At 42.8% G+C, this 13,158-nt stretch overlaps 1 protein-coding gene across 1 annotated transcript; it reads right to left on the bottom strand.

The window, feature by feature from the left end:
• Positions 1-313: 313 nt before the first annotated feature.
• LOC103429492 (ubiquitin-fold modifier 1) lies at positions 314-9,529 on the bottom strand. The gene is made up of 7 exons (XM_070813284.1): positions 9,152-9,529; positions 3,217-3,346; positions 2,929-3,106; positions 2,638-2,783; positions 2,430-2,527; positions 1,336-1,368; positions 314-615 (listed from the first exon to the last, which is right to left on the bottom strand). Exons 4-7 carry the CDS (start codon positions 2,703-2,705, stop codon positions 518-520), a joined length of 297 nt encoding a protein of 98 aa, XP_070669385.1. The 5' UTR covers positions 2,706-2,783; positions 2,929-3,106; positions 3,217-3,346; positions 9,152-9,529; the 3' UTR covers positions 314-517.
• Between the last annotated feature and the right edge of the window lie 3,629 nt (positions 9,530-13,158).

Raw genomic sequence — 13,158 nt, 5'->3', positions numbered from 1 at the left:
TCTCCACTACACCCATTTTATGTACGTGTTGATGCTTCACTGCCCAACATTCTGTGCCATATAGCATCGCCGACTTTATTGCCGTCCTATAAAATTTTCCTTTGAGCTTCAGTGGCATACGGCAGTCACACAACACGCCGGATGCACTCTTCCACTTCATCCATCCAGCTTGTATTCTATAGTTAAGGTCTCCATCTAATTCTCCGTTCTTTTGCAAGATAGATCATAGGTAGTGAAAGTGGTTGCTCTTTGGTATTTCCTGATCTCGGATCACCAAAGACTGAGGGGATAAAAAGAATGCAGGACAGAAGCATTGCCAATGGAGAACTGTAAAATTATTCTTTCACTATAATTCAAGAGCATCTATTACGGTCACCTGTTATCTCGTTTACTCGGAGAGTTTATATGGTCAACTAAACTGCTGCTGATCAAATGAAGTTTGAAAATCCTCCCAACTTAATAATAAGGTACATATCATAAAAAGAAAAGATCGACACCAAGAAGTAGACCAATCTCTTCAGTTTGATTGTAACGCTGCGTCCATTGTTCCAAACGCCCCAACCCTATCTCGAGGAATCAGGCGTAGTTCAGAACCATGCTTGAGGAATACATTCCCTGCAAAAGCCAGACAAAGTTTGTGTGAAACCAAGGGTCTATTCCATGCTAACAATAATGATGGTTCTAATAGCATAATTCCACCAATAACAGCTTGCTATCTGGTTGTTTTTTTATTTTTTTATTTATTTTTATATACACGTACACATGAAACTTAAGCAGTTCAGTTTCCCAAAAAAATTAAAAAAAAACACTTAAGCAGTTCTGGTAGAGAAAATTCTCAACTTCATATTTATACCCTACCCTCTTTGGTTTAGCTATAAACTTCAGCTTAGGATGATAGAGTTTAGGTTCTAGAATATGCTGTGTGAATGGGTCTGATTTCATATGTGAAAAAATGATATAGAAGCAACAGCCCCATTTAGATGCAACAGGCTCCTTGCCCTGTCTCTCTCTTCATCTCTGATCACGACGAGAGATGCAATGAGAATGAGAGGGTAACTAGCAACAGCATTCATGCCAGCATTTCGACCATTCCATTTTTTTTAAAGGCAAAGTACGCTTTCTATTACTTGTAAGGTCTGGAGTGGTTAAACATAAAATACATTCATGTTGAACTAATGTCATATTAAAGACTCATTCTACGGAGAGGAGGTTTAGTAGGGTAAATCTATACGGTGCGTCTAAATTGTTGATTAGGATACAAAATTATACAATAGCAAAACAATAATAATAATAATGAGAACAGAAAAGAGCAAAAAAGGTAAAGCATTGGCATACCTGCACTTTGCTGAGGATTGATTCCAACACCATCTGCACAAAAGTGAGGAGAAATAAACAACAAAATTTCAACACCAAAGGCATTGATATCCTGAAAATTAAGAGGTCTTGCAAAGCATGCTGTATAAGTATAAAATCTACGCTGTCTTCCAAGATATTGTATCATCTTTCATTTCTGAATATTCTTCCTTATGATATTGACATACATTTACTTTTGTTAAATATCAATTTCTTCTAATTTTTGTTTTGATCTCTTAGGATATGGGAATCATATAGTAATTAAGCTAACAAAACAAAGCTTGTTGTCCTCAAAGGGAAAAGGACTGAGATACCGTTATGTGGTGGCAATGAAGTCACGCATTTCAAATTGTGCACATTGATTCTCCATAAAAATGTTGGGGATTTCAATTACATCTCAGCTGAAGCAGTGAAAAATTATGCACTGTTCAAACATACTTGAGAAATTCTAATGTGCACTTATGTGAAGTCCCTTTACGCGAATTTAATCACATAAGACATGACAAAGGATATTTTCTAATATCAAATTCTAGAATGCCAGCTGCAGTTCAAATTCCCCATTTTTCTTACCTCGGCTCTATCCATTCCCTATATTCGAAACTCGATCTCTATTTGAGTTTACACCACTTATACTCTACCTGAATTATAAGTCTGAGCCGTCAATTTTATTTTTTTTTATTTTTTATTTTTTATTTTAACAAACGATATTATCTAGACTAATAAAGAATGAATGGCTAATCTCATAATGAGCTAGCATTAATTTGGTTCAAATTTGCCTTTTGACAAGAATCAAACATAAGACCTCCGCTTACAAAAGTCTGAGCTGTCAATTAAAAAACCCCAAGATCTAATCTTCATAAGCGTATTGCAATCTCATACCTTTGGATTAGAAAATATGGGATGCCCAATTCCCAGAAACCAAAAACCCTAATTCGATACCGATCAATGCCCTAAACCCCACAAACAATCAATCGAAATTTCCAATCATACATAAATCATCAATTCGGAAGGTCACAAACTGTACGAGACAAAAAAGAAATCAACATCAACATGCAAAAGCCCAGAAATCAAATTACCGTTCGTGATGATGGCGCTGGTTTGGGGAGGCACTTTGAATTCCTCGGCCGCGAATTTCAGCACGGCGGTGAAAGGGGCTGCTTCCGGAACGCTAAACCTGAAAGGGACAAAAAAAATCCCAAAAAATTGATTTGAGTTATAAAAAATTATGAAAAATCGGAGGAGGAATTGGAACAGAAATTTGAGGTGGGTTTATAAGATACGAACACTTTGAAGGGGAGCTTTGGATCGGAGGTTAGAGTGACTTTGAAGGAGACCTTTCCACCACCCGCCATTTTTATTTAATTATTTTTGTGTTGGATAGAGAGGTCCTTCCCTTATATGTGTTTCGTATTTCTAACGCAGATAGATATCTTGGCAGTTGGCAGGTAAAGGGGAAATTAGTAAATTGTTATAACACTTTATGATTCTAACCAAAACTTAATATGAAAATACTACAATATCCTTTTTAATTAAAATAATTATAAAACTATGTTCATGTTTTCCAAGTTTACAGACCAGCAACTTCCTCATCTTCATCAATTGTCTGTTCCAGCGGAGTCACGTCTTCGTCAGCCGGTGTTATTCGATAACCCTCTGGCACGAAGTTTTTATGTCCCAAAATTAAGTTGTTACTTATGCCCTTCGAATACTTCCTTGACTCCTGCCACCATATCTTCTGTGAGAGTCCTGAGTTCTGGAGACAAGAAAAAGAAAATCAATCCAACGGATATAACAACATCCAATCCATCACAATGTTACAACACAAATAATTTATATAATTTGAGATCGGAGATTTAAAGTTACCTTTGAGCCTTGAAAGTGAAATCTTCTAGGAGCTCAGGAAATATATCATGTGTTCCATTATTGTCACGAAACGTGTCAACGTGTCCTTCACCTTTTTGAGAAATAGAAGAGCAACATCAGTTGTTAATTCCTGGTGTCACGGGATGACTCTTTAAGCCTTCCGCCCGTGCGGCACTTAGACTTGAATACCTCGATGAACAAGCTAAGTAAGCCTTCGAAGCCTCGCTTTCCCGGATCGAATCACAAAGAAAGCTAAGATAGCTTGGAGAATGCTAAAATCACTTAGAAGATGGGAGAAAGGAAGCTTTGTATTGAAACTTAGGAGAACTTTACAATTGCTTACAATTCTTGGATGGTTTGGCCAAATGGCCTTACCTCCTATTTATAGGCCTAAGTCACCTCCTCAATGGAGGGTTCTAGAATCCCCTACTTACATCCAAAAATATCTAGCATAGTTCTAGATGCAACTTGCCTAATCTAGATTATTCTAGGTGAGGCTTAAATATGTACACTTGTGTGGAATGTTCCGGAATGCCCTAGATTATCTTGAATGTTCCGCCACGTTCTTGATTTCTCCGGGACGTTCCAGAAGCTTCCATGAAGACATGGCTTCATGGGCTTAGATATATGATGTCTTGGGCATTTTCTTTGTTTTTAACACATGGCCCGTGACATCCTCCCCCACTTAAGCCGTCGACGTCCTCGTCGACTCTTGCCTCTCGAATGTCTGAATCAAGTCCTTATATTGCCATAAGGACGTCTCCTTCTCCCATGTTGCTTCGGAGTATGGTAGCACCTTCCATTTGACAAAGTACTCCACATGCTTTGGTTGTCTTGGTCGCACCACGACACGCTTGGCTTCAATGCTCTCCACTTCTTTGTCAAATGCCTCCGTCATCAAAGGGGGTGCTCGATGAGACTCACCTCGACTTGTTTCCTCATCGTCCGCATGATAAGGCTTCAAGTTGCTCACATGGAACACCGGGTGAAACTTGAGGCGGGGTGGGAGTTCTACAACATACGTGGCTTTGCCAACCTTCTTGATGATAGGGAATGGTCCTTCATATTTCCGCAACAAGCTCTTGTGCAAGCCACGAGTACTCTTGTGCTGAGACGCATTGAGCTTCACAAAGACTTGGTCGCCAATTTGGAACTCCACATTCCTTCGCTTGCGATCCGCCCATTTCTTCATCTTCTTTGAAGCCTTCTCCAAATGAGCTCGAGCAAGTTCGTGGGCTAATTGCCACTCCTTAGCGGTTTTGAAAGCGGCTGGACTATTCCCCGTGTAGCCAGTCACGACCGTGTTCGGGGTCAAGGGTTGTTGCCCTATAGCCAACTCGAACGGACTTTTCCCCGTCGACTCTGAACGTTGCAAGTTATAAGAGAATTGGGCAACATCAAGTAACTTAGCCCAATCTCGTTGATTGGCACTAACATAGTGCCGCAAATAAGTCTCCAACAATGCATTAACCCACTCCGTTTGTCCATCAGTTTGGGGATGAAAAGCTGTGGAGAAGTCTAACTTCGAGCCAAGTAGTTTGAAGAGCTCCTTCCAAAATCTACCCGTGAAGCGAGCATCTCGATCACTGACTATGCTCCTCGGAACACCCCAATACTTCACCACGTGCTTTAGAAACAAGCGTGCAGCTACTTCGGCTGTGCACTCCACAGGTGCGGGTATGAAAGTGGCATACTTGGTGAATCTATCGACCACGACGAAGATAGATCCACATCCATCAGACTTGGGCAAATATGTGATGAAATCCATGGTTAAACACTCCCATGGTCTTGATGGGGTGGGAAGTGGTTCCAACAGTCCTCCCGGTTGCTTTTGTTCCACTTTGTCTTGTTGGCACACAAGACAAGTCTTCACGTATGAATCTACATCATCCTGCATTTGTGGCCAATAATAAGCATCGCTCACCAAAGCCAACGTGCGGTGAGTGCCAGGATATCCTGCCCACATTGAGTCATGGCACTCCTTAAGGATTTCTTTCCTTAAGCTTCCCCACTTTAGGACATAGATCCGCTTGCCCTTGGTGTATAGCAAGCCGTCCTCAAGCCAAAACTTTCTCGTCTTCCCATCCTTGACAAACTCCACAATGTTCTTGGTTTGGACGTCATGTGATAAACCTTCTCGGACACGGTCCAAGAGATGGCTTTGAGGCTTGAGTACCGTAGCCATTAACTCTACTCGTCTACTTAGAGCATCGGCCACCACGTTCTCCTTTCCTTGCTTGTACTCTAGCTTGTAATCAAACTCCGCTAAGAACTCTTGCCACCTTGCTTGCTTAGGTGTGAGCTTTTGTTGGGTTTTAAAGTAGCTAGTGGCAACGTTGTCCGTCTTGATGACGAATGGGGTACCAAGCAAGTAATGCCTCCAAACTCTAAGGCAATGGACGATGGCGGTCATCTCCTTTTCATGGGTCGTGTACCTCTTCTCGGCATTGTTTAGCTTGCAACTTTCATAGGCTATCGGATGTCCCTCTTGCATCAACACTCCTCCTATGGCAAAGTCGGAAGCATCAATGTGCAACTCGAATGGCTTACTAAGGTCGGGCAACCTTAGTACAGGCTCCTCCATTAGGGCCTTCTTCAACCTCTCAAAGGTCTCTTGACACCGGTCCGTCCATTCCCATGCCTTGTTCTTCTTAAGAAGGTCTGTTAAGGGTGCTGCTATGGCTGAATACCCTTTTATGAATCTCCGATAGTAGTTGGCTAGCCCCAGAAAGGATCGTAGTGTTGGTACCTTGGTCGGCGGTTCCCACTCTTGAATGGCCTTGATCTTGCCCTTTTCCATCATAAGTTTCCCCTCCTTTATCTTGTGGCCAAGAAATTCTACTTCTTTTGTGGCAAAGGAGCATTTCTCCTTCTTGACATAGAGTTCATGCTCCCGAAGGGTCTTGAACACTATGCGCAAGTGCTTGACGTGCTCCTCCAATGTCTTGCTATAGACAACGATATCATCAATGTAAACCACGACAAACTTGTCAAGATAAGGATGGAATACCTTGTTCATCAATGTGCAGAATGTTGCGGGGGCATTGGTCAGACCAAATGGCATGACTTTATACTCGAACGCTCCATATCTGGTCACCATCGCCGTCTTCGATTCGTCTCCAGGGGCTATCCTCACTTGGTAGTATCCCGATCGAAGATCTAACTTTGTGAAGTACCTTGCTTCACCAAGTTGATCGAATAAGTCGGCGATCAACGGAAGTGGGTACTTGTTCTTGATGGTAATCTTGTTCAATGCTCTATAGTCGATGCACAACCTTAGGCTACATTCTTTCTTGCGTTGGAACAGGACGGGTGCACCATATGGGGACTTGGAGGGTTGGATGTAGCCAGCATCAAGTAGCTCGTTGAGTTGCTTCCTCAATTCCTCCAACTCGGGTGGCGACATCCTATAAGGTGATTTGGAGGGAGGCTTAGCACCAGGCTCCAACTCAATCACATGGTCGACCTCTCTCCTTGGTGGCAACTTCTTTGGCAGTTCCTTAGGCATCACGTCCGCAAACTCCATAAGGACGTCTTCCACTTGTTTTGGCAAAGGCCCGTACTTCTCCTCCCCTTCATTCAACATTAGGGTTGCAAGAAATGTGGCCTCGCCTTTCTTCCAAGACTTGGCAAATTGAATTGCCGACAAGTGCTGGGTACACTTCTTGGCTTGCCTTTCCAATGGCACCAGGCAAGGTTGTCTTCCGTCGGCCAGGATACAGAAAATATTGTAGAAGGGAATGGGAAAGGCTCGTACCTTGTCCATGAACTCTAACCCAATGACTACGCCATAGTCGTCCATCTTGACTACGGTGAAGTCGATATTTCCCTTCCATGTGCCAATGTCTACTTGTACATTGCGCGCAACTCCAACAATGGGGGTGGCAGCAGAATTTACCGTCTTCACGCTACCAGGCTCCTTTGTGACTCGGAGGCCAAGCCTTGTGGCTTCCTCCGACGTCATGAAGTTGTGTGTTGCTCCCGTGTCCACCAACACACGCGTCGTCTTGTCACCAATCTTGACGTCGACGAACAATGATCCTCCCCCAACTTGAGCCTTAGGTTGTGGGAGGGTTGTTTGGATGGCATTCAGTAGACGGATGCCCATCGTTGCATCGTTACTCTCTTCGGCCTTGTCCTCCATGAAAGCCATGGCCTTAAGGGCCTTATTTTGTGGGCAATCTCGCATCATGTGAGGGCCGTCACATAGGTAACAAGTGGGTTGCCAAGACTTACCCTTGCATTTGTCATGCTTATCGGCTTTCTTCTCCTTCGGTTTGCTTGTCTCGGCCTTGTCCTTCGGCTTATGTTCTCCCCCACTTCTCTCATGGTTACCCTTCTTCCCCGTGGACTTGGAATCACCTTGGTGGCTTGATTTAAACTCAATCAAGGATTCGGCAGCGGCAATGGCATCAGACAATGTTTGCACGTGTCTCCTTTGTAGTTCGAGTTTTGCCCAATTTTGCAGTCCACTCATGAAGTACATGAGCTTGTCTTCCTCTAACATGTTGGGCACCTCGAATAACAAGCTCACGAAGGCGTTGACATAGTCTTTGACGCTCCCCGTTTGCTTGAGCCACCTTAGTTTCTCCTTGGCTTCATACTTGGCATTTTGGGGATAGAAGTGCAACATAAGATCTTTCTTAAATTCATCCCAAGTGGTGAGGGAGAACGTACCTTGCTCAATCTCCATGCTCCGACGACGCCACCACATAAGGGCATTGTCAGCTAAGAACATGGTTGCCGTTGAGATTTTGGACTCGTCATCTTCAAGCTTCAGGTACTTGAAGTATCGTTCCACGTTCCACACGAATGTATCGAGCTCATTTGCTTCCCTCTTCCCATTATAGGATTTGGGTTTAAAGGAATCGATTACCTTGGAGTCCAACGCCTTGATTTCCCTCGGCCCTTGCACGAATTGCTTCACGACTGCTTCTTTACAAAACGCCACATCTCCCTTAAGTTCCCTTGTGTCCTTTATCTCTTCTTGAAGCGCCACAAACCTTGCCTCTATGTTGTCAAGGTGAACCTGGACTTCCCTCCGCATCTTGTCTGCCATGGTGTTGAGAGCGCCAAGGAGCTCATCTCGTAGCCCTTCCACCAAGCCACGCAATTCATCCTTACCATTGTCCACCATGGTTTGGATTTCCTCCTTGTCGACAACGTCCTCATCAAGTCGAGTATCGAACTCGAGTATGGTTCGTTCCACCTTCTCGAGTCGCTCTTCCATGGTCTTCATCGATGCTTGCAAGTCCTTTAACTTTGGCTTACTCTTGGCAACGTCTTGGACCTCGGCAGTACGCTCCCTTAGATCGGAAACTCCGGACACCATCTCTCCACTTGCCATATCCTACTTTCCTTCAAGTGATTCACGAGCTTGGCTCTGATACCAGCTGTCACGGGATGACTCTTTAAGCCTTCCGCCCGTGCGGCACTTAGACTTGAATACCTCGATGAACAAGCTAAGTAAGCCTTCGAAGCCTCGCTTCCCCGGATCGAATCACAAAGAAAGCTAAGATAGCTTGGAGAATGCTAAAATCACTTAGAAGATGGGAGAAAGGAAGCTTTGTATTGAAACTTAGGAGAACTTTACAATTGCTTACAATTCTTGGATGGTTTGGCCAAATGGCCTTACCTCCTATTTATAGGCCTAAGTCACCTCCTCAATGGAGGGTTCTAGAATCCCCTACTTACATCCAAAAATATCTAGCATAGTTCTAGATGCAACTTGCCTAATCTAGATTATTCTAGGTGAGGCTTAAATATGTACACTTGTGTGGAATGTTCCGGAATGCCCTAGATTATCTTGAATGTTCCGCCACGTTCTTGATTTCTCCGGGACGTTCCAGAAGCTTCCATGAAGACATGGCTTCATGGGCTTAGATATATGATGTCTTGGGCATTTTCTTTGTTTTTAACACATGGCCCGTGACACTGGGAACCACTGTCTCCTTGGCTGGGTAATCGGGATCACCTATTGCTTGACCTCAAATGTAAAAAATATTTACAATTTTAATCAATATCATTGTAAAAAAAAAAAATGGTCTGAAGCTAAAATTGAAGGACGATATTTTTAACAAGATTTCATAAAGTTCTAGAATCAAACTTTCAATAGTCATCCACCAAACATAAAGTGTATAGACTTTCTCGAGAAAATATGCAGAATTTGCAGCAGATCTCTAAGGGAAATTGGTTAGGGTTTCAATCGCTTTCAATGGGGATTTATGATGTGGTGTTTTAGGGTTTGGTGTAGTTATTTTGAAAAAAAAAAAAACAAAATTAATACAGGAGCAATACCAACTGTTTTACGGGTAAGAGTTGGAAAGACTGCACAAAGAATGGATGGAGAAGATATAGTTTTATAATTATTTTAGTTAAAAAGGGAATTATAGTATTTCCATTTCAAGTTTTGGTTAGAATTACGAAAAGTTATAAAGGTTGCTAAAATTCAATTCATGGTCCAAAATATGGCTATTTTTCCAAATTTCCCCAAGTAAACGGTGTAAGGAGAACACTTTGGCTAATTAAATTTTGAGTAGGTATTTCTATTTATTCCTTACTTACTGTTTTACACGTGTACATATATTTCATTTGATATTTTATTATAATATTTCTTTATATTTATATTTTTGAAGCATGGATGTCATGATATTATCGGGACATGTGCAAATTTGGTTGATTCGACGTTCAATGTCGAACCACTTATATCTGTTGGAGGTAATATTGCCTGTTGGAGTGGTTTTTGGGCAATCGTGGTGGTTCCAACCTGCACAGACCATAGACAAGCAAGGATCGTTAGGCCGTGCGCTGAGGGTGGTGGTTCCTAGTGTAGGCATTTTGATAGCCAAGTCAGATTGGGTGTAAGTATGGGTAGAAGAAGTGTTTTAGGGCTCAGAGTGGCTAACCCTTAGTGAGGAGTCGGTTCACCTATTTATATGCCTTGAATAGCAGGTACGAGCTGGCTGTCACTTCCCTGAGCTGTCAGATGAATTAGGGGTCGGTAGCAGAGCATGTCATTTCAGACATGTTGTCTATCAGAGCAGGGCTGCTTATTTTTTGTACAACATGAGTAATCTTACTTGCAATACCAATCAACTTGTCCTGACGTCTCAGATGATTGAGGGGAAGCCCTACCTAGATTGGACAAGAGTCGTTCAGCCTCTGAGTGGAAGTAGTTAACATAGGCCATGGAATGTTCGGAGTGGTCTTACTATGCGTCGAAGTGAGCATATATGTATATGCCGAGAACCACCTTATTGTTTTGTCTCTCGATGAGGGGGGGTGTATAATGTTGCCTCCACTCTGAGCTGTAACCGGTGGAGTGGACTTGAGTATTCACTTCTAGGAATGTGGGAATCATGCCCTTAACTACTCCTCGTAAGTGTCTTTAGAATGGTAGTTAAACGAGCCCATAACACTTTTCCCGGAGTGGAATTTGGGCCTTTATTTATGTCGAAGTCATGTAAGGGACTTTAATCCCGTTTCAGATAACTCGCACTTGCTAACGATAGCGTTGTTCGAGAAATTTTATGCATGGAGTGGGATATACTATAAAAAGTGAGGGCGGTCCAGTGGAGCCTTGCCCCCATGTTTTTAGTTTCTTTTCGCTCTGATGTGTGAGGTAGCTGTTGAGCAGTTCAAGCGAGAAAATGAAGAAGTTAACACCTGATGCCTCCACTTAGGACAAGGGTGATGCCCGAGGTACATTTGCGCCTAGCGTGTATGGGACGCCTCGTTTCCCCTCTGTCCATCATTGCAACACGTGACGTGCTGATAATTAAAGATGGGGGCGTGCATGTCATTTGCGACTGTTGATTTGTTGAGCAGGTGGCCACATGTCTCATTATACCTTTCCATGAATCGTTGTGTGCCTCTATGGATAGGCTATCAGGATGGGTATTTAAGCCACACCCGTTATTTTTCCCTTTTAATTTTAGCTTTCAAAATTCAAAGCCTTCTTCCTCTAAGCATTCTAGGTTCCTTGAAATTCTTTGTTCAAAACTTTCGATGTTTTGCCTTTGTTTCTCATGGTTGCTGTTGATGCACAAAATCAGTGAGGACTTTGGTACAACAGAAAGTGTTAAGTTTGTGACCTTCGCTAGATTGTTCCGGTCACTAGTATGGATAAGTATGCAAATGGATAGAGACAAGGAAGCAAACACAAGATGTATGTGGTTCACCCAGATTGGCTACGTCCACGGAGTAGAGGAGTTCTCATTAATTGTGAAGGGTTTACACAAGTACATAGGTTCAAGCTCTCATTTAGTGAGTACTAGTGAATGATTTAGTACAAATGACATTAGGAAATATTGTAAGAGAATGATCTCTATTTATAGAAGAGCGTTTCTAGTTTCATTTTGACATTGACAAGTGTCATGTTGTGATTGGCTTTTGATGTTGACACGTGTCGCGTTATGATTGGCTTCTCATGTCGACACGTGTCGCGCTGTGATTGGCCTCCTGGTTGGAGGGAAACTCTTCTGGGTCCTTGACGGTATAACGTTGACCGGTACTCAGTAGTTTCGGGATTGGTCAAGTATGGAACAAACAGTGCTCCCTTAAGTTCCCAAGTGAGGGAAGCTCCTCGGTTGGGGACTTGCAAGATCCAAGCCATTGAGTGATCACGAAACTTCTAAGTACCGAAGTGTGGTATTATTTTCACTTGCCTTATCTATCTCATATGTAAATGTGACATCTTTTCTGGAAGTACTTTTCCTCCATCCAGGGGTGGTATCTTTAACCGATGAAGATGCACAAGGTAATGTATCAATTTCACTTGAAGCTTACTTGTAGTTTCGGGCTTGGTCAAGTGCGATACAAACCCTATAGTAGGAGTCCCCCAAGTCGCTGAGCTAGGAGATTTGCCGAATGAGGTAACATACAAGGTAAGAAATCAGACTTCCAAGCAAGCAACCTGGATCGGAAGTTCGACTTCGGCTTCCGGTTGATTGTTCTCCTTCTCCTTGTGTCGTAAACAGTAACAAGGATAAGGAGAAGCAAATGGAGAAGAGATGATATAAGATACTTTTGCTTTTGAACTAGGCTGGAGGGTTTTTTTGTTACCTCCAGAGTATAAGGCCGACTCAAGAATTTGAGGGTCAAAACAAGTCCATCAAATCTAGAGTACGTTCGACCCTGATGATATGGGATGCTTTTGCTATTGACAAAGTAGTGGATGTATCGGCACATGTTCTGTTACACTTGTCTCCACATGCTTCCTTGTATCCTTTTCACTTGCCCTATCTGTTCCTCAGGTAGATGTGGTATCTTCTCTGGAAGCATAAGATGTTGAAGATGAGTACTCGAGAGTAATGCCAGGTAAGTAATCAGGCAAGGGGTTCCAAGCAGTCAGTTCCTGACTAGAAGCTTGATTCCAAGTGTTGACTGATTGCTCTCTTTCTTATTGTCTTGCAGGTAAGAACAAGGGCAAAGGAAAAGACAGGGAAAAAGCATGATATAGGATACTCTTGCTTTTGACCCTGATGATATGAGATACTCTTGCTCTAGTGTGGCTTGTTTGCAGAGGTATTATCGGGAGGAAAAGAAGCTGAGTATTTTGAGAGACTCTGTTGAGAGTGCCCTCTCGGATGTGAAGAAAAGTTGAGCATTTTTTTTATTTGCAGGTCTGCCTGGCTGTGGAGGATGGAGGTCGACATATATAGGAGTCTCTCTAATAACAAGTGGTAATGCTATTCCTTTACCCTTCTTGGTCATAGCAATGTAGTGGGAGCTGCAAGCTTCATGTGTTTTAACTTTATCGGAGCACTTTGAAAAAGTGGTCTGTGGTATCTGGAAAGCTGATGTTGCATGTGAAGATTGCAGACAAGTTTTATCCAAGGAAATCTGGCTCTCGAAGTTTGGAGAGCGGTGCCCCTTCGGTTTTCTAACAAGCAATCTTATCAGGGATCTGGCTCTCGAGATTCAAAGAACGGTGGCTCTTCG

The sequence above is a fragment of the Malus domestica genome, chromosome 15, assembly GCF_042453785.1.
Source record: "Malus domestica chromosome 15, GDT2T_hap1".
In the NCBI taxonomy this organism is placed as follows: Eukaryota; Viridiplantae; Streptophyta; class Magnoliopsida; order Rosales; family Rosaceae; genus Malus; species Malus domestica.
Note: the sequence above shows the minus strand (reverse complement) of the source record. Positions and strands in the feature narration are given on the sequence as shown.